At 40.3% G+C, this 25,472-nt stretch overlaps 1 protein-coding gene across 2 annotated transcripts; it reads left to right on the forward strand.

Annotated features, from left to right (window-relative positions):
• Positions 1 to 2,046: 2,046 nt before the first annotated feature.
• On the forward strand, positions 2,047 to 25,472 carry LOC119496651 (monocarboxylate transporter 2-like). 2 transcript variants are annotated; one of them, XM_037784115.1, is made up of 5 exons: positions 2,047 to 2,297; positions 6,013 to 6,230; positions 12,580 to 12,723; positions 16,245 to 17,054; positions 23,015 to 23,289. In XM_037784115.1, the coding sequence occupies exons 2-5, from the start codon at positions 6,017 to 6,019 to the stop codon at positions 23,287 to 23,289; spliced, it is 1,443 nt and encodes a 480-aa protein (XP_037640043.1). In that variant the 5' UTR covers positions 2,047 to 2,297; positions 6,013 to 6,016. The 2 variants fall into 2 exon arrangements, with proteins under 2 accessions (XP_037640043.1, XP_037640054.1); XM_037784126.1 differs by lacking the exon at positions 2,047 to 2,297 and having other exon boundaries at positions 6,017 to 6,230; positions 23,015 to 25,472.

Below are 25,472 nucleotides of genomic sequence, written 5' to 3' on the forward strand. Positions count from 1 at the left end.
TTATTCCCTCTATTTTTTAACTTGTATGCTATTATTGTCACAGGTAGACATGAAAACAGTCAACCCGCTGTGACCTAAGGGTGTAAGAAAATAAATATTGCGATATAATGCTTTGTGATGCTGTATTGATTCTCAAAAACATTTTTTAATTAAGAGTTTACATGTAAAGATGAACTCAGTCAATACTTTATATCATTTGCAAAGATATGTGCCCTCTCAAAGTAGTGTAGTAGTGCTATGATGTTGGATGTTACAGCATATCCCACTGTTCTGATTGCATAAAAATGTTTTTTTTTTTTTTTAAATACTCAAATTTTATGCACATGGTAGTGTGTTCTTATACTTGCCCACCCTCCCGATTTTCCCGGGAGACTCACGGTTTCATTGCCCTCTCCCGGTTTCCTCCCAGGGTCACAATTCTCCCTTATTTCTCTCGATTTATGACAAATCTTCTCACCTTTATTTTCCTTTTCGTTACCTCAACCTGTCTCTGACACTGTGTAAGCCCTACTGTTTCCTCCCGGACAACAATACAGCTACACCTAATGTTGTTTCCTTGCGGAAGACAGCTGCCTGTGACGCAACACGGTTTGAGCTGTGCTCGGTGCCTAAAGTTGGGCTTTTTTGCTTGACGTAGTGAAAAGCTGTCATGGTGCGGCGCAAGCCATTGGAAATAACGGGTTTCAAAGCGCATTGGTGCCGTTGCCATGTCGTGTCTGAAAGGGTCTTCAGTGAGTGAGAGATGGAGAGAAATGGAGAGAAAGGAATACTCAAGCAGTGAATGAAAACTGATGAATATTAGTTTATGCCAGCTCATCCTAGAGGGGTGAATTATTCTGTAATCTTTCCTGAGACATCAAAGTAAAATTTGAAAATATTTAAAGGGACTGTTTGTAACTTCTTACACGTATAAATCATTGCGGGTCGGTGTCCCATGTGCGCTCGCGTGTGTCTACGCTGTTCAGACTCAGATTCCAACACAAACTACATCGAAACACCGAAACCGCAAAGTTATATCTACTGAAGCCCGTCTTACAAAACAGTGTTGGCTGCGGTCGGAGGACACGGTGGAGACCGTAGCTTTGGTCTCCACGGCCAGAGTCTCTGCTCCTCTGCTCCTCTGCCTGCCTTCACTCACACACCGCGCTCGTTCTCGCTCTCTCGCTCCACCTCACGTGCATGCGCGCACACTACACACTGCAGAAGAGTTAGTAGCTCTGAGAATATCTAGTGAATGTACAGTGGACGTTTGTGCAGAAATAAATGCTGCAGCTCCTCCAGACCAACAGAGGTTTCCCGTGTCTTGTGAAGTGACGGGGCTCCGCAGCGAGAAACGTTATCGTCTCCGACCAAAACTCCGGTGTCTTCCCTGTTCCCTTGGCCGCGGTCGGGAGGCCGAGGCAGGAAAAGCCAACACTAGGATCAGCATTTATTCATGGAGAGACCTTCATCTGGTCAGCTAACATTACTGCCAAGCAGCTGAAATATAGAGTGATATTGTGGTTTTAGCTGACGTGTCTTCACTGTTTTGAGCGATGCTCGTTCAGGTCTATGTAGAGCGAGCACAAGCACGAGCCTGACGCTGACTTTCGTTGACTTAACGGCCACAGGTGTCCCTGTTAACAAGCATTTCTGATTCTTACAAACTGTCCCTTTAAGTGTAGTTGACAAGAAAAATGGAAAGTTACAAACTAAAAATGAAATAAAATATTATACTACTTTAAGTATAGTTGACAAGAAAAAATAAAAAATTACCAGCTAAAAATGGATGCAAAAATGCAATGCAATGCATGCAATCCAAAATAAATTCATACATATATATGAAGTGATCAAGTGGCCACACCTCTCTCCACAGTCTGACTCATTTATAACATCCTGCAGACTGTAGCTGTAAGCAGTGTTGCCAGATCTTACGAGAAACAAGCAACCAGGTCTATACAAACAAGCCCAAAAGAAGCATCTCTCTCTCCCCAAAACAAGCGACCTACCACAATATGAGAAAGAGAGACAAGTCCACTTGATCACTTCATATATATGAATTAATTTATTTTGGATTGCATTTCATTTCATTTTTGCATCAATTTTTAGCTTGTAACTTTAAATGTTCTGCTCTGCTTCCTTCTTCAGACAACATGAAGAGGAAGCATCTAATGAGCCTGAAACTAGTGAAACCTTGAGGCCATCATCAGTATCTGTTTGTGGGTGTGACACGTGACCAGACGTCAAATACAGCAGCAGCAGGCTGAAACTGGTCACTAACTGTAGAGACAGACTGAAGAGGAGACGCTCAGTGAAAGGTAAACTTTACTCACACTCTCTACTATATGAGTTTATCTCTCTTTAACGCTGGTTTTGAACACTAGTGGTGACGTTGTGTCACTGATTACACAGACTGTTGTCCACGTGTGAACTCTTCCTGTCGGAGTCTTTGTTTCACTGAACACGTGTGTTTGTGTGTTTGTAGTTTACACAACTAGTGTAACTGTTGTAAACTTGTTGCTGTAGTTTAGAGGGTAAATGGAGAGTAAAGTTTCAGTAACCACGTGGTGACGTTAAGCGCCTTTTACTTTATGAATGGAGTGAAATAAAAGACGGAACTAGAGATGTTATCTTCTTACCGGCTTACTAGACAAATAACAAAACCGAAACTTTAGTTGTTTAAACTGCTTTTATAACGTTACACTTTTTCTCATTCATTTAGGCACACTGTGCACATGTTAGCTCTGTAGTCTCTGTTAGAGGCTCAATACTAAACTCCAGCATTTAAAGCTGCAGTAAGTAATTTATGGCCATTCTGTTGCTAGGGCAACAACTTTGTTCCAAGATTACTTCCTGTCAGCTACTGCATTAAAGGTTCCATATCGTGATCACTTTCAGGTTCATACTTGTATTTTGCGTTTGTACTAGAACATGTTTACATTCTGTACTGTAAAAAAAACAAACTTTATTTTTCTCATACGGTCTGCCTGAGTATGTATACCTGTTTTTACCCTCTGTCCGAAACGCTCCGTTTTAGTGCATTTCAACCATGGATGTAGAACCTTCGAGGCGGGGCCCCGGTCATTCCTATGAGAGTTGCTCGTTGGCGCATGAAGCCTAAATGCCTCGACTTCCGTCTGGAAAAGTACCCGTATCTTGGCGGATCTTGGGCAACTGGGACATGCGCAGTAGCGTCCGCTCGGTCACTAAACTTCAGCATTTAAAGGTGCAGTAAGTCATTTATGACCATGGCCATTCGGTTGCTAGTGCAACTACTTTGGTCCAAGATTACTTCCTGTCAGCTACTGCATTAAAGGTTCCATATCGTGATCACTTTCAGGTTCATACTTGTATTTTGTGTTTGTACTAAAACATGTTTACATGCTGTAATGTAAAAAAAAAAAAACTTTATTTTTCTCATACGGTCTGCCTGAGTATGTATACCTTTATTTACCCTCTGTCCGAAATGCTCTGTTTTATTGAATTCCAACCATGGATGTAGAACCTTTGAGGCGGGGCCCCGGTCATTCCTATGAGAGTTGCTCGTTGGCGCATGAAGCCTAAATGGCTCGACTTCCGTCTGGAAAAGTACCCGTATCTTGGCGGATCTTGGGCAACTGGGACATGCGCGGTAGCGTCCGCTCAGTCACTAAACTCCAGCATTTAAAGCTGCAGTAAGTAATTTATGGCCATTCTGTTGCTAGGGCAACAACTTTGTTCCAAGATTACTTCCTGTCAGCTACTGCATTAAAGGTCCCATATTATGCTCACTTTCAGGTTCATACTTGTATTTTGCGTTTGTACTAAAACATGTTTACATTCTGTAATGTAAAAAAAAAACAACTTTATTTTTCTCATACGGTCTGCCTGAATATGTATACCTTTATTTACCCTCTGTCCGAAACGCTCCGTTTTAGTGCATTTCAACCATGGATGTAGAACCTTCGAGGCGGGGCCCCGGTCATTCCTATGAGAGTTGCTCGTTGGCGCATGAAGCCTAAATGCCTCGACTTCCGTCTGGAAAAGTACCCGTATCTTGGCGGATCTTGGGCAACTGGGACATGCGCGGTAGCGTCCGCTCGGTCACTAAACTCCAGCATTTAAAGGTGCAGTAAGTAATTTATGACCATGGCCATTCGGTTGCTAGTGCAACTACTTTGGTCCAAGATTACTTCCTGTCAGCTACTGCATTAATTTTGCCTTTTAAATGGGGTCGTGTTTACGAGAAGAGTCCATATGAACGCCCCCCTCTTGAAAGTGGAAAGTTTCTGAAAGCTCAGAGTTCATGAGTTGTGACATGTTTGTTGACGTTGTCAGAAATGGCAGAGACCATGGAAGTTACTTTTTCGGTACATAATAAGTTAATACTAGGGATGCTCATTTTGAAAAATGTTCTTAACCCATAACCGACCCTCGTTAACCGATTTATTAACCGACAAGATTTGTGCCTCGTACCAGCTGCAGGAGCACAACAGATATTCGTTGACGGGAGTCCCCAGTTCAACCATCCGGGAGCGTTAACTTAGCAGCCACGATGCTGCGTGTAGTGTCGCAGACATGCAGCCACTTTCCCAGTAAAAGTCTCCACTGCACATTTAGTTTAGTTTAGCAGGTTGTCAGCTGTGTGTCTGCCCGGCGTAACTTTAGTGTGCGTGTGAGTGTCAAACAAACAGTGGGTATTTGTTCTACGTTAGCAGCTCTAGCATTGCCGGAGGCTTCGTGCTCGCCGCCGCCGAGAGTCAATAGTCCGAATTAATTTAAAATACATATTACACCTAGGAATGTGAAATTTAGATTGAAGTGTTATTTTAAAAAAAATAAAAATATTTAAGGTTAAAGGAATACATACACATACTTGTAAAGGGACATACAGACTGAAACAACAACATATACAAACAAGCACAAAAAGCGCTACCCGTTGTAATAGTGCAGTGTCAAGAGGTAAGTTCATATTCATATACATACATCCAACCTCATAGCCTCAACCCTTAGTTGACCTTTATCAATATTATTTATTTATTAATTTTTGTTTAACTCAAATCTTCACTCTGACTCAAAGTATCCCACCCACGCTCAACAATGATATTCTGTTCTTTATTATTATTAACATCTTTCTCAAGAACCCCCTGATGTTTCAAAAACATTTTGAAACGTTCAGTTTTTAATTGCTGACTTTTTATAGCTTTAAATATAAATGCTTTCCCCATCATAATGATGATGTTGTTCAGGTCTTTTCCTTCTTCATCATCCCTTAAATCACCAAACATAATAGATAAAGGACAACTATAGAAATTTGATTTGTAGACTGAGATCCACTTTTCAACTTTAATCCAAAATAATGCAACTTCCTTTCAATACCAAAATAAATGAATGTCTGACTCCTCTTCCTCCCGAACCCGCACCAACGTCAATGATTTGTGAGAGTCAATAGTCTGAATTAATTTAAAATGCATATTACACCTAGGAATATGAAATTTAGATTGAAGCGTTATTGACATTACAGAGCTGTCCGTCAACGTCTGTTATGAACGTTGTCGTCACTACCACATTGCATTGTGGGATATTTATGCCTCTGTAGTGTTCAGCGTTGCATACTGTAATATTACACCGGAAATAGTATGCAATTCACGTACTACTGGTTTCATACTAAGGTTTCGGACATACTAAAATATCTCACATACTGTTTTAATGTACTAAATAGCATGTTAGTATAGAACTTCGGACACAACCATTGATTTAAGCTTGATTTAATGATGAAACATCAGCATTTTTTGTGTTTAATCTCATCATTATGAAGTTATTGCTGGGTCAGTTATAGCCTACTGTTGTGTTTACAAACATAACATATGTAAACAAACCTTTGAAAACAGTAAAAAACGTTGGTTTACTTGTCATATAATAAAAATCCATGTATTAAAAAACCTGCCAATTCATTTGAAAATGATATCATCTCATAATCATCTCATTTTCAACACACATTTTGTTGCTTTAGTAATAAAACAATGTCATGTATGTTTTCCACTCTTTGAACAGGAACATGTCGTCTGCTCCAGCTGAGTTGGTCCACAAACCCCTGGATGGTGGATGGGGCTGGATGGTGGTAGTCGGGGCTCACATTTCCATCGGATTTGCATACGCCACTCCCAAAGTCCTCTCCATTTTCTACAAAGAGATCCAGGATAATTTGGGTGTCAGCTCCAGTGAAATAGCGTGGATTTCCTCTATCATGCTAGCTGCCATGTATGCAGGCGGTGAGTTGATTCAATCAGTATCTGTTGGATTGGTCCACCCATAGGGAAACATAATCATTATCAGCAGTTGTGACCAAATTAGCATCAAATAGTTCACACATCAGTTGCTTTATGCTATTAGAAGTGATGGAGTACACATTCCTGCCAATGGTTTTACACTATTCCACTGATCAACAGGTGGTGGCAATATGCCAAGATATGCAGCAATGATCCAGTAAAGGCAGGGAAGGAGAAGACTGTTGCTAGTAAACTGCTAGCTGAGCGTTCCAATACTCATACTACCATATTATACTATTATTATATATACCAAAAATACCAGGATGTTTTATAACATGTACGCAAGCCAGCAGGCTTTTCTGACTATTCTGACTCACAGTCCTCTGACCAGAAGATGTATGAGCAAGAGGGTCAAAGGTCAAGGCGGAGTTATGATGAGGTAGTATGTCCCAATTGTATACATACTGCATACTACATGCAACAGTACATACTTTGTAAGGGCAGCTGCAGTATGTACTAAAAGAAAAAAGAAAAAGTATGCGATGTGGAACGCACCTTAGATGTTAAAATGTTTCATGAGGAAGGAAATACACGACTCGTTTGTTAGACCTCAAACATAGTTACAATTTGTTATAATGAGTTAACTAGCTTGTTGTTCAATGCAGTCAGGGCCACATTGCATTACATTACATTATTACACAGCTGTTATGAATAATCAATTCTGATTGGTCAATCATGGCGTTCTGCGGCCTGTAATTTCCTTATAACAGACCGTTGCTATGTATAGCAGACCATTGCTATGTATAACAGACCGTTGCTATGGGCGCAGCTCTGATGTCGGACCCTGGCGGACCGTTTTTGTGTCAAAATATTGATTTCTTAAGTAAGTAGCTGTGTAATAAGCGGGATAATGTACAGCTAGTGGGTCATTGTTGTGAAAGAATCACCGCCAGAGTCCGACATCAGAGCTACGCCAATAGCAACGGTCTGAACACAGCCGTGTGATAAAGGTTGATATAGCACAAATATCAGGAGAATTGTTCCCTTAGTTGAGTATATGCAATTAATTTTCTTCTAAAATGATATGTAGGTAGACTACATACACTATGTGCAAGTTGGTTGAAATCAAAATATTGAGAGAAAAATAATATGACCAAGATATGTACCTAATGGCTAGGTTCAGCTGACTGCAGACGTGCACGACTGCGTGATAGTGATGTTCTGTATTATTACTTATCAGTTGGCATCATGGCCAAAATTAGACAAATAAATTCCAGTTTTATAGCAAATGAAAAAAAAACCTTCAGTTATTTGGCGTCCCTCTTCTCTGTTGTGCTCTATAGTGATTTGGACCAGATAGATATATAATTGATAAATTGACTTCACATGAGTTACTGCACCCACTGAAATTAGTGTTAAGCTGCCTAATAAGAGGAATGATGTTAGCACGTGTCGCTCACTTGACTTCAATTTAACTCTCCACACTGACACAGTTTACTTTGAGTGATCTGTGAGTAGTTTTCCTCCCCTGTATGGAAGCAATTTGATGTAGAGATTCTAAAGAAAGAGGTTTTGCCGAGATGAGAAGATGCTTTGATGCCAGAAGAAGCTTTCCCTTTCTTACAGTAACATCTCTGTTGGCTGCTCAATGTGTGCGACTACTCTCGGGCTAGACAACAGCTGTCAACATCCAGGCAGCACTACCTCTTGCAAAGTGGTTCTCAACATTTTAGGCTTTTGAGCTTCTTAGCTAAGCGATGCCTGCTAGTACTCTCAAGCCCTTGTCAAAGGTTGAACATGTCTATTGAGCTGTGAGTGGTTAAACCAGTGATGTTCCCTTCTCAGGATGTTTCAAGTGGCAAGTTTCTTATTAAGAGGTTAAACTCTTAACTGTTTTTAAAAGACAAAAGTTAACATTTGAGATAAGTCGGGAAAAATAAATTTTATTTTTGTCCACAGAGGGCAATTGGTTCTACAAAGGGGTCACTTGACCTCTGACCTCAAGATATGTGAATGAAAATGGGTTCTATGGGTACCCACGAGTCTCCCCTTTACAGACATGCCCACTTTATGATAATCACATGCAGTTTGGGGCAAGTCATAGTCAAGTCAGCACACTGACACACTGACAGCTGTTGTTGCCTTTTGGGCTGCAAATGCCGTGATATGATTTGAGCATTATTAGTAGTAGTATTTTTTTATGCTAAATGCAGTACCTTTGAGGGTTTCTGGACAATATTCGTCATTGTTATTAATTGATATGTAATAATAAGTACATATACAGACATTTACATAAAGCAGCATATTTGCCCACTCCCATGTTGATAAGAGTATTAAATACTTGACAAATCTCCCTTTAAGGTACATTTGAACAGATAAAAAATGTACGATTAATCATGATTAGCTTTGGACAATCATGCGATTACTCACAATTAAATATTTTAATAGATTGACAGCCCTAATATTTATACAATGTGTTTATGATTAAATTGTTTACAAGAGCGGAAATAGATAGGCGTAGATCTAGCCTCTTCATTGTGCTCTCAAAGTGCACCAAATTGATGCATTTAACTATAAAAATGTAGCCTTCAAAATGTTCTTTCTAAATGCATCATGTTTCCAGAGTCAATGAGTAATCATGCTAAATGAACGTGATCTCAATATAGACCAAAATAATCGTGATTATGATTTTTGCCATAATCAAGCAGCCAGTATAAAGGGTTTGTGTGATGTGTTGGGGTGGGGCCCTAACAAACATAGCTGCTTTAACAACAGGCAAAACAATTTGAGAAATCAAAAACTACTTTTCAACAGTGGAGAACTTTGGAAAACTCATTAGATGACACAAAATATGACAAAATAAAAGTCTTGTGGAGGCTTTCCGGGAATGTATCAGTAGCTTGCTTTCAAGGTTACAGGACAACGGGGCGTGTGACTCGCCCGCCCTCGACTCAGAGAGGCCTAACTGGTGAAATATTCCCCTCCACTGTGGTTCAGGCACAGGGCTTCATCATATTGTCCTTGGCGAGGCTTCACAATGTCACCCAGTGGAGGAGAGAGACAGGGGGAATATATCAGAGGACGGTTCAGCACACTTGGGTGTGACACCGGTTCCCCCACGGGACCGACATGACAGCCTTTTCAGAGAACCTCTGACTCAAGGAGTCCGAATGATAAAGTTATAATGGAAGTAGAAATGGTGGTAGTGTGGGAGATGCCCTATTGTGACACAGCTACAGCGAGAGAGATGATCTATCTTTGACCCCCGCAGGCACCTGGTTAACTGTATAAACAGCGGGACGGATATTTTTATTTCATGTGATGTAGTTAAAGTGGTACAGCAGGTGCAGTCGTTGAGGACAGTTCTCTACAGCTAAGCGTAGAGAAAGATAAAAAAAATGAAAGAAGACTCACATTACGACTCAGTTGGGATTAAATTGTACTAACACGTATATGTGTATATGCATATAAGCATTAATCTGTGTTTTATTTTACAGTACAGTTAATGAAAAGCACATGCAAGGACACTTTTTTTAACATTGTTGTTATTGTGCTTTTAACAATTGAAACTTGCAAAACACGACTCTCCACATGAGAGGTCATACAAAGTATAAGAATTATAATTATACTTTGGTAATAAATAATCTGTCATATAATACAAATTTACAGTTCACTGAGTGTGTTGCCTTACCAACAGTCTTACCAGCAGAAAAAATTGAAAAAAAGTAATAATTATTAAAATAAATAGTAATATATTAGAAATATTTAAATGATGTAAAAATAAATAAATAAACTAAAATAGATTAAAAAAACAACAAATAAATAAATAAAAAAAGGGGGTGGAGACCTATTACCCTTGTCAGCAAACTAATTGATGTATCTGCAGAGTGTCTGTCCGAATTCTGTTTCTATAATCAAGTGTGACTGAAGAGTAAGTGGGAAATTCGTAATGAAAGGACATTTTTTTAAGTGAAATTTCAGATCTCAGTTGTGATGTCAGTGCACGGACATCATGGAGCTCAGTTAGTAAGTTCTTTACTCTGAGATCTCTCAGCAAGCTGCAGAAAAAGTTTAGGTGGCGCTTTATGCTCCTCTCAAACCTCTCTGCATTACACTGTAACGCCGAAACAATTAGTCAATTAATTGATTCGTTTAGAGAATATATCGGCAACTATTTTGATAATCATTTAAGTCGTGCAAAAGTGGCAAACATTTTCTTGTTCCGGCCTCTAGGTTATGAGGATTTACCGTGTTTCTTTGTACTACTGTGTTATAATAGACTGAATGGCTTTGGGTTTTGGATTGTTAGTCACACAAAAGAAGACATTTCAAGACGTCTCTTGTGCTTTAAGAAATTGTGACTGTGAACATTTTTGATTTTTTAAAATTCTTAGACATGTTATAGACCAAATGATTAATTGAGGAAATAATGAGCAGATTAAATTGGTAATAAAAATGATCGTTATTTGCAAGTATAGTAGTAATCAAGTATAGTAATAAAACAATTCTGTGTATAATATAAAAAGGGCATCACAATCAATAATGAAAAAAAGGTACACAACACCAAGGGAATCTAAGGATGAAAATAATAACAATGAAAGATGGGGATTTAAAAATAAATAGTTAAATAGATAAATTAAATTGTAAATGAAATAAAATTAATAAATAAATACCTTTAAATATATATAATAAAAATAACACAAATAATCATTTAAAAAATAAATTTAATTAAATAATAATAATAATAATAATATTTGTTTTAAATAAATAATATAGATAAATAAATAAACCCAAGTGACCATAAAGACTTTGTAAGATCACCAAACTTTACATGCTTTTGTGATAGATTCCCAAAGTCATATGTTATATGTTCATAACCGATATTAGACATTTTAGGTCCTTATCTGTTGGGGTTACAGACAAATTCTGAAAATAAATCCAAAACGGTTGCCACCTCTTATAGAATGAGTCTGTTGACCCTTTGAGGGTGTACTTAACTCTCTCCAATTGGAGGAAGAACATGATATAGCGGCAACTTCTGACGTAACTCCGCTGTAGCCGAATTTATTTGCTCCGACTCCACTTCAAGATAATACAGAGGCCTGAGGAAAAAGAAACTGTGTTTAATCTGAAATGTTTTTTTGTTAGCTTGGCCTTGCTGTTCCTGCTTTTGTTTGACAAACTGCTGCCTGCTGGCTTCATGCTAAATCCTTAAAAGTCCATGCATAGATTTATATCAGTACCAAAGCTTGGGTATTGTGTTAGAAAATTTAAAACCAGAACTAAGCTTTTGTGAGTATCTACGTTTAGAAATTCACATACGATATAAAGAATGTGGTCATACAAATCCATGGCTGTATGTAACAATCATAGATATACAAATATTTTAATTAGTTTTATTCACACAGATGAAGACAACTTACTTTCCCTCTTCGTATAACTCTGTTTCCTCCACGTGCGCTGAGAAATTAATCATCAGCAATGGTAAACATGCTCTTGAAGACAGAAGGTGTTTGCCAAACATGTAATCCTCTTACAGCTCACTGGGCTGTTTTCAATTATCACCATCCACACAGAAGCACTTCCCACCGCTCCCCTGAAAAGCTGCTGCATGTTAATGTTTCAATAATCATGGCAGCTCATATATTAGTGTGATTGATGCTCTCCCAATTTTTCTATATGAATTGAGTAAAAAAAAAATTCAAACGATTGGTCTTTTATTCGCAAGGAGAAGAGAGTAGTTTTCATTATGAAGCTCTGCAGAAGGACTGGTGGTGCAATGTCACTCTTTCAGGCAAGGTTATGAATGAGAGTGACGGCATATTAAAGGCTGTTTAATTGCTGATTGATCACGGGAGTGTAGTATTTTACATTATATGTGGAGAGTATAATGAGTCACCAGGTCGCGTTGCGGCGGACGCAAAAGTTCGGAGGCGTTCCATCATTCGCTGTGATGTCCTTTTGCCCTTGATTCAGACCCAGAGTGAGAACGGGTGCTGCTGTGTGAACCTTTGATCACCAGCAGTTAAATACTAACTAACTGTTTACATGTAAGGGATAATGACAGGTCGGGGATTCTTTCACAACAATGACCCGCTAGCTGTACATTATCCTGCTTATTACACGGCTACTTACTGAAGAAATCAATAATTTGACGCAAAACGATCCGCCCGAGTCCGACATCAAAACTGCGTCCATAGCAACAATCTGTCATAAAGAAATAACAGGCCGTAGAAAGCCGTGATTGACCAATGAGATTAGAGTATTCAACAAAGCCGATGATGTAACATATGATGATTTTGAACCTCTCTCTCTGTCTTTTTCTTTGTCTTCCTTCTACTCGTCTCTGCAGGACCAGTGAGCAGCGTGTTGGTCAATCGCTTTGGAAGCCGACCAATAGTCATACTGGGCGGACTGATGTGTGGGGTCTCTATGGTAACCGCTTCTTTTGGGAACTCCATCGTTTTCCTCTACCTTTGCATTGGCGTCATTGGAGGTACAGTACTTGTATATTTTATATATTTTTTTCACAATTTCTTAAAGCTTTATTCAGGTTGATAGATTCTACTGCTACTGGTGATGAAATTTTCCCACTGGTTAATAAACTCGTGGCAACACCGGTGTTATCGATTACACCGGACATTCTACAAGAAAAGATGACGATTAATATATGTAGAGCGTCTACTTTGATATTTACCGTTGGTTGGCTGTGTGTCTGGCCTCTCCGGTGGAGCTTTTGCTGTGGGGCCGCAGGGGTCTACCTGGCGCCGCTGTGACCGCTCCGTCCTCCTCGCGGCAATTACCTCAATTACGTTATGGTTCTCTTATAGCGTTAGGTTTAAATCTGAAATATTGCCAAATAGGCGCGTTTGCTGTTCGCTTTGACACCAAGTCCTCCGCCATCTCTCGGTCTGTCAACTCTCTCTCATCCGATGTGTGAAATCTGACACCTGCTACTCTGAGCTGAGATTCCATACGGAGTAGATGCATTCACTGTCAGTTTTTAGCGTCCGTCGTCCGACTATCTATTGATAACACTGTGCTGATACGGCAAAATTAACTAAATGGGTTTTATTTCTGTAAAAAAAGCAAAATGACGGCGGTGAGCATGTAATGTAATCAGTGTGTACCCAACCACCGTGTAACACCGGTAACACCGACTACCACGAGAAGCCTAGGCTCCAGTGACATGACTTAACTTGAGTCAGACTCGAGTAGCAAATTTGAGGACTTGTTTGATTAATAAAAGATTCGACTTGAGTTTGACTTGGTATTCATGACTTGAGACTTGACTTGTGACGGATGACTCGCAAGGACTTAACTTATTATTTATTAATATTTGCATTTTTTCTAGATATTGACAAGTTACGTTTTGTTTTTGGATCTTGATTGGGAGATTTATAGTGCAATGCACTAGACTTACTCCCACCTCTGCCAGAGACAGTTAGTTGATCACAGCCCAAAACTGTGATCAAAAAGGTACCCATGTGTTTGCAATCAAGTGAATAAGCCAACTAATTCCATGATATGGATCCCAGACATGTTTTCCTCTTAGCTTACCATTCCCATCAGTCCTGGTTAAGACCCTCTGGGGTAGGGAACGTCTTCTCATATCCTTTCAGAATTTTTTGGGTTGCCAGCTCTACTCCCCTTGCCTTGGCTGCCGTGCTGATTGTCGGGGGTGCCCAGGACATCTGCCCCAGCTCCTGGGGTGCAGTTAGAGCACCAAGGGGACCAGATTCCGGGACGGTAATTAAGACAGAACCGTCACTGATCCCAGGGAGCATGGTCTTCTGTGGCCCTCTGTACTCTCCCGTAGGCTCCGATCACGGTCGTCACATGGGGGGCTCGCTGCCACCCTGCGAGGCTCATTACCCTGCCAAGGACTGTTGTGAAGGATTAATCGGCCCAGCAAGTGTCTGGGCCATGTGTGGTGCCCGGGGGCATGTGTGTGCCCTGCTCTGCTCCCCTGTGCCCTGACGCACCCAGCAGACAGACAGGCAGACATATGCCTACACACACGCATACACAAATACACACACAAAAAGATGAAAAACATCCCAGACTCAGTGAGTGACTTTTAGTAAGTACTTATCCTCGTATATACAGCTCCTAGCCTACATTTTAAATGAAACTGATTGTCTTTCTTTGTGAAGTTAGAATGAGCAATCCAGGTCCAGCTTTATGGTCATTATACAAGGTTGTAGAAACTTAAAGTAGAACTTAAAGCTTCAGTAGGCAGGATATTTTTGGCATCATTGGGCAAAAATTCCATAATAACCTTTCAGCATATTGTAATTCAAGTTTTCTGAGAGATAACTAGACTTCTGCACCTCCTCATTGGCTCTGTTTTCAGGCTTTAGAAAATCTAGCCCGAGACGGGAGACTTTGACCAATCACAGGTCATTTCATTGAGAGAGCGTTCCTATTGGCTGTGCTCCGGTCATGTGACCAGAACTTGGCGTTCCTTCACCAGATTTCACAATGGCGGCGGCGTCACAAACATTCTCATTTTACAGCTAAACCGTGCACTACAAGATGATTCTGAAAACATTTGAGGCATTAAATAGGCATTAACGTAACATAATATTGATTCTTACTTGATCAGCGCGGCCTAGATTGACCATTTGGTCGGAGTTTGCGAGTGATAGACGGCAGCTGGACAGCAGACCTCAGATCAGCTCTTACTGCTTGTTTTCCTCCGGTCTGTGAAATCTTGCAGATGCCGTTAGGAGCACCGAAAGACACAGAGGCGCATTATTATTTTCCAGGTTACCTGTTTCATGTACTACTGTCACGATGGAGCGACCGTTTTATAAAAATAACTTTTTTTAATCATATTTGCTCCAATCTCGCCTACTTCAGCTTTAAGTGGCAGTGTGCAGGAATAGGGCATCCCATTTTAAAGCTCCTCCATATGGTTTATCTGAGAGGCAGTGAAGTATTGGTCAGTTTCAACCCAGTATTTGCTGGTGGGAAGCTGGTGAGGGATTGTGTCCTTATCACTGCACTAGTGAGTCCTACTGGTTGGTTAAGGCCCAGACACACCAACCCAACCAAATCACCAACCCAATCAAAGAACTAGCGGCAACAAAGGCCGCCAGTTGTGTCGCCTCACGTCGCATTTGTTTGGGCATGTCTGTAAAGGGGAGACTCGTGGGTACCCATAGAACCCATTTTCATTCCCATATCTTGAGGTCAGAGGTCAAAGGACCCCTTTGAAAATGGCCATGCCAGTTTTTCCTCGCTAAAATCTAGCGTATGTCTGGAGCGTTATTTAGCCTCCTTTCTGACAAGCTAGTATGACATGGTTGGTACCAATGGATTCCTTAGGTTTTTCTAGTTTCATATGATGCCAGTATCTTCACTCTAAACTGAGCCCACTACAACCTTTGAAAGATGGTAGCTCGTCTGATTTTTAAGAGGTTAATTAAAAATCTAGTTGCATCAATGCATTAAAGAAATTAGTGGCGTTAAAACAAATTTGCGTTGACACGTTATTATCATTTTAACTTTGACAGCCCTAATTTTTATTGAAGAAATACTGAAATGCGTTTTTTTTCTATGAATATTACTTTTTTTAAATTCTCTGTTTGGACCCACTTTGAGATTTTCACACTAACAAAAAAATCCTTGGGCTTCATCATGGAACCAGAGTAGACGATTAAATTGACATTGGAAAGGGAGAATACATCCTAATCATCTACCTGTAGCTCTTCATCTTCACGGAAAATAAGGTGCTATTAAATTGAATTTTTGGGTAAAAAAAAGGCAAGCAAGCGAGTGGATGTATTACCCAGGCTCTCTAATTTATTTCTACTTAAATGGAGAAATAATTCCTGAGATAATTCCAGCGCTCCGTAATGAGATTTTAGCCGGCAAAAGTGAAATGAGATGAAACCTTAATGAGCACCGAGCAGAATCAGTCTTGATTTAATTTAGCGAGTACCCTTTGGAGTTTAAGTTCAGGAAGGTTTTTCTTACTAACTGTGACTGTGTTTTTCTGTCTACACACAGGTAGTGGACTCTCCTTAAACCTCAATGCATCTCTAACCATCATCAGCAAGTATTTCCTGGTCAAGCGTCCTTTAGCCAACGGACTAGCCATGGCCGGGAGTCCCGTGTTTCTGTGTCTCCTGGCCCCCCTCAACCAATTTTTACTGCTCCAGTTCGGCTGGAGAGGAAGCTTCCTCATCCTCGGGGGTCTGATGCTCAATTGTTGTGTTGCCGGGGCCCTGATGAGGCCTGTGAAAAGTAAGCCAGCCACTTCTTCACCACAGAAGAAAGTTGAGGAGCAGCCAATTAAGAGCAACACCAAGCTAAAAGAAAGCTGTATGAACAATGCTAGGAAGTTCTTGGATTTGACCTTCTTCAGGGACAGAGGCTTCGTCATTTACCTCATTGGGAGCGTGCTGTTCATCTTCGGCGCCTATGGGCCCATCGTGTTCCTGCCAGCGTATGCCATTAGCCTAGGCGTAGAGGAGTATCGCGCGGCCTATCTGCTCTCTATTATGGGCTGTGTGGACATGATTGTTCGGCCCGGCACTGGCCTGATAGCCAGCAGCAAGTGGATCAGGCCCAGAATCCAGTACTTCTTCAGCTTTGCCATGGTCTTCACCGGCATGTGCCACTTACTGGGCCCGGTGATCAAGGGCTACTACTTCCTGGTGACCTACACGGTGTTTTTCGGCGTGGGTTTCGGAATGGTTTTCGCCCTGATATTCGAAAGTCTGATGGACCTGATGGGAAATGAACGCTTCCCCAGTGCTGTTGGACTGGTCACCATCATCGAGTGCCTCCCCATGCTGCTGGGACCGCCTGCTGCAGGTAACTGTGCACACTCACCATAAACTGTCCAATTACTGAAATGACAAGGATGTCATGGTGAGGAAATTTTCCCACCGGTTAATAAACAACACCGGTGTTACCAATTACAACGGACATTTTACAAGAAAAGATGATGGTCAATATCTGTAGAGTTCTTACTTTGGTCTTTAACGTTTAACGTCTGGTCAAGCTTTCGTTGCGGGGCCGCCGGTTTCCAACCGGCACCACGCACACTGGCTGTGACCGCTCCGTCCTCCGCATGGCGATTGCCTCATTAACGTTATGGTTCCCTTATAGCATTGGCGTTTGAAATGTTGCCAAATAGGCGCTTTTGTTTTTCGCTTTGATACCAGATCCTCGTCCCGTGTGTGTGAAATCTAACTCCTGCTACTCTGAGCTGAGACATTTTCAGTTTTGTACCGTCCGTCGTCGGACTATGCGTTGATAACATGCCGCTAATACGCAAAAAAATTAACTAAATGGGTTTCATTTCTAAAAAAAACTAGAATTACCGCCTCATGGTTGTATGCCTGGGCCATCCAGTCAAATTACAGTTTCCATTCATGTCCGTCCAAAATGTCATCATTTTAGTCTATTAAACATTTGTGTAGAATTGTTGATTTATGGCCAAAAACATGTTTTGTGAGGTCGTAGTGACCTCGACCTTTGACCACCAAAATCGAATCAGTTCATACTCTAGTCCTAGTGGATGTTTGTGCCAAATTTGAAGAAATTCCCTCAAGGTGCTCCTGAGATATTGCATTCACGAGAATGGACCGGATGTACGTACTTACAGACAGACGGACAACCCAAAAACATAATGCCAGCCACGGGTGTCGCTGGTGCAGAGATAATGTAATGGATGTATGTCCGAACACTGTGTAACACCAACTACCGCGGCAAGCCTAATGACAGAATGAGCCTGATTCACTGAAAAAACAAGACCTCTCAGAAAAACACTTTTCCGTGTTTGTCTGGATTGTTGAATCAGCGGGCGCAAGTATTTACTTTCAGCTCACTTTAGATTGCTTAACGCTGATCCTTCATTGCCACTGAAGGGCCGAGATGAAGAGAATAATGTACACATATATACAAACACACACTTGAAAAAAAAAAGAAAAACCTCTTTTGTTACAGCAGAAATAAATAGCCAGTTTGGAGCGAGCTCCTTTGTAAATAATGCAGCCCACTGAATTACAGCAAGGACAGATTTGTTCTTTCAGGCTGAGCGTTGTGTTGCGGTAGAGCTCAGTTTCCTGCTGGGGCGTCATTACTGTAAGACGGAGCAGGATTATCACCGGTGAGTAAGAGTGCACAAAAAAGTAATCAGGCTTATTTACAACAGTAAATTATATTGTTGGCTTGTATAAAGTCTACTATAGGATTTAGCCTCCATACAAATTATGGCACATTTGGAACTCAAAGCTAAGAAGCTCAGGTTTTTGTGGGAGTCCTTTACATTTACTGATTGATATCTGATATAGGATATTGAAAACAACAGACACACAGTCTCACCAACCTCCCCTGTGTCTCTGTGTGTCCTGTGCAGTGATTGCATCTAATGAATAAAGCTATGTTCTGGCTGCATGATCTAATCAGGATTCCCGTCTGAGCCAAACTATCTTTGAAGGACAGACTAAGCCCTGTGCTTTTAAAAAAAAAAAAAAAAAAATTACCATATAATGAGAATTATGTGATGTTTTTTTGACCGTGAATCATAGATTATTAAAAGGCATGTGCACCAGAGGTCACCTTTCCTTGATGAGATCATTGGTTGTCACAGACTTCTTCTGCTTAAGTCTTTTGTCTTCAGTCGTGCAGCGTCGCCGCTGTTGTGGATTCTTTCACAACAATGACCGGCTCGCTGTACATTATCCCGTACATATTATAAGCTGCTTAGAGCTAGTGTTAGGAAGTTATATAGGTCATAATTCCCTCTTTATTATCTATTTTATATTGCTGTGAAAACATCTCCTTCAAACAACTGGATTTATTCAAGTTTCTCCCCAAAAACTACATTTTACATGATTACATTTGATGCGTCATGATAGCGTTATAAGAGATAAGGAAATTCTTGTATCAGAGATTGCTCAAAATTACAACAAAATTACAAGTTCAAGTGTATAAATTACAAGTGTATAAAATAAATAAGTACTATTTCTAGCACCAGTGCCTAATAGAATAACAATTAAGTAAGATACATTTGGTAAAATTAGTGAATAAGATAAGTAAAATAAAAAAGGTAAAGTAAGCAAAAAAACCTGAAAAATAAGTAATTATATAATTTACCATCGCCCGATACTCATTTTTTTTTATTTATTCATGAGATTTCTATGAGCGGAGCACGCATTTTAAATGTAAATATTGTATAATCATGTTTATTTAATTGTGGGAAGTCAAAATCGGGATCGCGATTAATATTTTTTTTATTAATTGCGCAGCTGTAATACTGGCTGTAGCATTGTTATCAGAGAAGCCAGTATTTGAATTTAGCCTCCTTAATCTCATATCATGGTCATTTAATGATTTATTACAGTGAATATATTACATATTGCTCCTTTATGTGACTCCCTTTAATACATGTTGTTAGTGGGGATTTATATAATTGGCCAGACTCACTTCAACTATTTGTATTGCTCAGCATCAACTTACAAGCTGAGCTCTTTTTGCTCACCAGCCCATCAAATACAAGAAAAATCCCTTTTTCATGTGATGACTTACTGAGTATCTCCAGCATTCTTCTGTCTCTGAAAGGGCTTCAGATTGAAGTGTTGGACGGCTACCTTCATGGTCTAAATAACCGTGTAAATCAGAAGGATATTGTTTACCCTCTCCGCTTCCCTGCCATTTTCAAGATTATTGCACTTTTGAAAACCCCCCCCCCGCCCCCCGCTATATAACACTCTTCTCTTGATTCAGTAAAAACAGAAGCATGGAAGTTAATGACAGTAACTGCCTTTTTGAAAAAGGATCCATGGGAAAAAATTGTTTTTTAGTGACAATTTGTGACAATTTCAGAACAAAAGCACTTTGAATTTAGTTACCGCTGCCAGAGTGGCAGGGAGAAAACCAGTTATTCTAGCATGTAGATGTGTTAATGCTTTCTGCTGAGGGAGCTTCTTTTGTTGTGATATAAACATATTCACTGTGCTGGACACATGTTGTGTAACAAAGTGCACCAAAAGTAGAAGTACTACGTCCACAGTGTCATTGCAGTCTTAAAGTTCGGAGCTTTGCAGAGGCCTGTTAGATAAATACGCTGCAGTACTATAGCTGCTCATGACTTTATCAGCTGTACACATCAGCTCACTCACAAACTTTTCCTCTGCCTCCAACCTGAGTTTTAATGAGGTGAAAATTTATGGGCCCCCCCAGTTTGTCTGGTGCGACCCTGTTCCGAGGCGCTCATTTAATAGGGTAAATAAGTGCCTCCCTGCACGTCTAACATCCTCCTCCAGAGGGCACAATCGTTATGTCTCCCCTAACTAGTCCGCTTGTTACTGCACCCCCCAAACCTCCGGGTCAATCCAATTAGGAGGAAGTGAGGTAAGCGGGTGTAATTAGCCTTTTGCTTTGGGTGTTTAATGACGCTCGGTTCAAACTCTCATTGAAGTCCTGTACCTGGGCCATAATTAAGCTGTGAATACATTAAAAAAAGAGAGAGGTGACGACGGCAGATGGACTTAATTACCGCTCCGCCAATCAAGGGCTGTCTTAATGAGGGTGATGGTCATTGTCGTATGGGCACCAGATGAGTGCTATCAATCAGATGATACAGACTGCACTGAGATCCAAATACAAAGTGACCCCCTCCTAGTATAGTACAGCACACACACAAACATTATCATCATTGTTTGTTGTAAAGATGGCAATTTGCTCACTTAAGGCAACCTACAAAGGAAAAGACCCTTTAATTTAATAGATTTTGATAAGATACTCTAACTTGCTTTGCTATAAAGGTGTCTTCCAATCCGTTAAATGATAGTGCTGCAAGAATGAGTCCGTAAAACCCAGAAATGAGCTAGTATTTCAGCACTTCTGGTTCTCTCGCCTGGAAGTCAGTGGGTTTTTTTAGTTAGATGCCTGAAATAAGGTCTGTGGTTAACACAAGCTGAAGAGATTTCAACGTTTTGTTCTACAACATAAAATACGTCAGTAAATACAGAGCCAGCTTAAGGCACAGGCCATATAGGCGGTCACCAAGGGCGCCACCTTCTGGGGGGCGCTGGTCGCCCTCCAAAAGAATAAATAAATAGATTTTTTTTAAAAAGATAAAAAGAAAGAAAGAAAGAAATTTTTTCCCCCCTGTAAGTCTCGTTGTAGTGAAACTGACTAAACACTTTTAAGCCAACAATATCAGGGACCAATTGTTTATTTATAATATAATAAATAGTTATTTATGAAAATTAAAACTCTTAATTTTTGTCTCAAAATGTGATGTCTGATATATGTTGCGGTTTACAGGGCTACGATGGCGCCGCTCTAAATGAGACTACTAAACGTCATCACGCCGACTCGTCCGCATTTACAGCCTCGTAGTGTATACTCGTGTTCATGCGACCGTGGTGTCGTGATGTTTGTTCATAGCCTAACGTTTAAGTTTTTTTACTTCTGGCGATTGCATTCACACTTCAAAAATCATAGAAGTGGTGTTCATTTGTGGAGATTATCTTACTGAATGAAAGTAAGTTTCATGAACGTGTGTTTGCCACAGAGCTGATTTTCCACAATAATCCAAAACCCAATGGAAAAATCCCTTTGGCTTTTTGTCGAGGGAACCAGAGCGATGATAACCTCCAGGTTGGCCTACAAAAATACGTCACACCTGCAGAACTGAACTGAACCAAAAACAACCTGAACCAGGTTGTCAGAAACACTCCTGAGTTTAGTGTTAATGTGATAATAAACAAATGGTTAAATAATATCCTCAAGATGCTGAAAAAAAAAAATATATATATCTAGTTTGTTTGATAATTAATGTAACTTTCAGGACGAAAGAACAAAAACACATATTCATTTATTTATTTATTTATTAGTTTATTCGACAGGGACAATACATAGGCATTGTTACACTTAATTAAAGTGCAACCGATGCAACGTATATAGGACTTCTAGCCGTAGCTAATTTGCAGACCTTGTCCCTGGTTAGGCTTTTAAGAAAAAGAAAATACATTAAAAAAAATACAGAATAGCACATCATACATAAAATCACATAATACAACATCTTACATTACAATCAATTTACATATGTACGTTCCAAATGTATTAAAAATGTATATTCTCAAAATGATTCCGATATTCAGTCGCTCTTTCAAAGCTTCAATAAGACTCTAAATGGTATAAAGGAGGGATTGTAATATAGTGAGATGGACAGACAGACAGACCATCATACATGCTGAGACAGAGAGAGAGCAACACTCGGCCATCGATCCACGTCTGGAGGCAGAGGGGAGGAGGTGGGGGGGGTTAAGACTCTGAAAACCTGGAGGCTTAAATCTGATCTAAACTACATTTGTCACTTTTCTGCAGACTCGGGCGCGATATTTATGGCTCTGAGAATGGGCCTCTCTTCTGATTCGTTTTGGTAGCTGCCGTCCAAATTGCCTTCCCAGAGATGCAGGCACAGCCAGGAAGGGTGTAATGGCCCTCTGTCATTTCCGACATGGCTCTTCTCGAATTGGCCCGTGCTCACTCTCACTCCCTCACACACACACACACACACACACACACACACACACACACACACACACACACACACACACGCAGAAGCCAAATCTGAGTTCACCTTCAAACTTGTAAAGTGGCTGAATGAAGATACTATTCAGTGACATATAGAGTTTTGCTTGTCACGGTGTACAACATTTCCAAGTGTGTTTTTGTTTAGACATAGTGTGGCATAAAATGGATACAAGTGACACTTTGAAATATAATTTCTTTTCACCCTTCTGTTCTTCACGCAGGGTTACTGGTGGACATCTTTGGCGAGTACAAGTACCTTTTCTTCATGTGTGGCTCAGTGATCTTGACTGGCGGACTCTTTCTCTTCGTCATGAACATTTACAACTACCACATGCTGGAGAAGGAGAAGCCAGAAAACGACAGTGGGCTAAAAAACATAGAGAACCAGGACCAGGTGAACGCCTCAGAGGTAGAGAAGGTACAGACCCCCGAGGCGGCGACGGAACGAACTGAGCCCGAGGCTAAAGAGAAGAATGGAGCCCAGAAAGATCTATGACCGGAGAATGCATAAACAACCAAATGGGAATTAACTGTAACTCTCCAGTCAAATGCTATTAAGTCACTGCAGATGAAGAAGGCGCAACAAGAAGACGCAATTAAAAAAGCGCCAATCAAACCTCAAACGGTGAAAAAACAATGTAGAACATTAGAAGGAAGTAGAGAGTTACTGTCTCCTTATCACTCTGATCTCATCTACTACTACTTTTAGACGCTGCAGAGTGACAAATATGTCACATGCTTCATGTGCTGCGTGACTTATTCACGAAGTCTGTTTCCATTTGACTTTGTCGCATTTTGCTTTTAGCGAAGAAAACAACTTTTTCCACCAAACCCAAATGTAAAAACCTTTTTTTTTTTTTTTTTTTATAGAATATTTGCACATTCACACTTAATCAGTCTGTCAGTCAACATTCATATTTGATTAAGTGTTTAAGTAATTTACCAAGACAAAGAGCCTATAGTCACGCTAGCGGCTCTGTAAGGCTGTACTTGGGCACAGCAGAGCTCTGAGCTAAATGCTTATTATATTATCTGCTTAGCATCTTATCATGCTGATGCTAAGCAGATATAATGTTTACCATGTTCACCACATAGACTGTAAATAAAGATGGACGATGCGTCTTCACTTCCTCCCACTGTACAAAAGTGAAGCCAAAATATCCTGGATACGGGAGCTGCCAACTTGAGATTTTGACGTCATTTGGAGCCAGAGTCTGAGCAGTAGTGATCGGGGGGCTGGAGCAGCGGTGTAGAGGTCCCGCCCACAACCCACCCGAGCCAATCACGAGCAGAGCACAGCCGCAGCTTGTTAGCGTGAGCCACCTAGCTGCTACGTTAGTACCACGGTAGCTGTTTGGCTAGAAAGACACAACAACTAACTAATAATATCTCTATAATAACGATTTTTATGATCAAACTGACACGTTTTCTATTACACAGACTCATGACGGTTATGGAAAGTTAAAGTTAAATCTCTTCTCTCGTACAATTCCTGAGTCTTTCTGCAACTACTTCCCTCATAGCAGCTGTCAATCATGACGTCTAACCTACTTTTTATAGCATCAAATAACTAATTAAAACCAAACTTATCAGAAAAATTAAGAGTTGAACATACAACAGCGTGATAAGAACTACCTAAAATGACAGAAACCATCTTTTGGAAAAATTTATTTGACGTGTATTTTGACTTTTTTGGTTTGGTCCATGTTCCATCTGCTAACATGTTGGGGGCGGGACTTATGACCTATACTGCAGCCAGCTACCAGGGGGCGATCCAGATGTTTTGCCTTCACTTTTGGGGAGCTGTCATGTCATCCATCTTCATATACAGTCTATGGTTCACCATCATTTGTGTGTTAGCATGCTAACATTTGATAATTAGCACTAAATACAAAGTGCTGTCGAGGCTAATGGGTCAATAGTTTTGCAAGTATTTTCTAAAACGAGTAACATTTCTTCCTGATGATGGCGTTACATGAAATGTCAGGGACTCACAAAAGCTGTTACAGTTCCTCCTGATGTCTGTACTACATTTCATGGCAATCCATCCAATAGTTGCTGAGATATTTCACTTAAAACCACAAATGTCAACTGCAAGGAGGTGCTCACCAGTCAGTGGGATTCATCGTCTGAGCACCATGGCCGTTTCTACCAAAATTTTGTACCAATCCTTTCAGTAGATGTTAAGATATTTAACAGGATAAGATGATGAACAGTTTGACCTTTTTTAAAAAGTCAGAGTATCACTGAAGTCAGTTGACTTCATCCTGCGGGGACCATAAGTGTTTGTACAAAATTTGCAATTCACAGTGAAAGCCGAAATGCGAGAGTGAATGTTTGCAGTGACTGTTAACTTCTTTCTCTCACATGATCATGAATCAACACTTTCTGTTTGGTGACTCCTAGCTGTTCATTGCACGGTAATCTAATCTCCCTCGTTTTAATTGTTACTGTGGTAATGCACATAACCTCAGGAGACTGTCGGGGGATATTTTCCACTTGCTGTGTTTGCATCATCAAACTTGCAAATGGTTTCAGACATGAAATACTGTAGTTGCCAGAAAAGACGTGGAAGTATTGAAAGTGTATCTTTACTAAAAATGCAAAGCCTGTAACAAAACCTAAAATGTGATATTAACTTGTGATCATTCTCTAAAGCAAACAATAGTCTTTTTTAAA

Source organism: Sebastes umbrosus, chromosome 1 (genome assembly GCF_015220745.1).
Source record: "Sebastes umbrosus isolate fSebUmb1 chromosome 1, fSebUmb1.pri, whole genome shotgun sequence".
NCBI classification, from domain to species: domain Eukaryota; kingdom Metazoa; phylum Chordata; class Actinopteri; order Perciformes; family Sebastidae; genus Sebastes; species Sebastes umbrosus.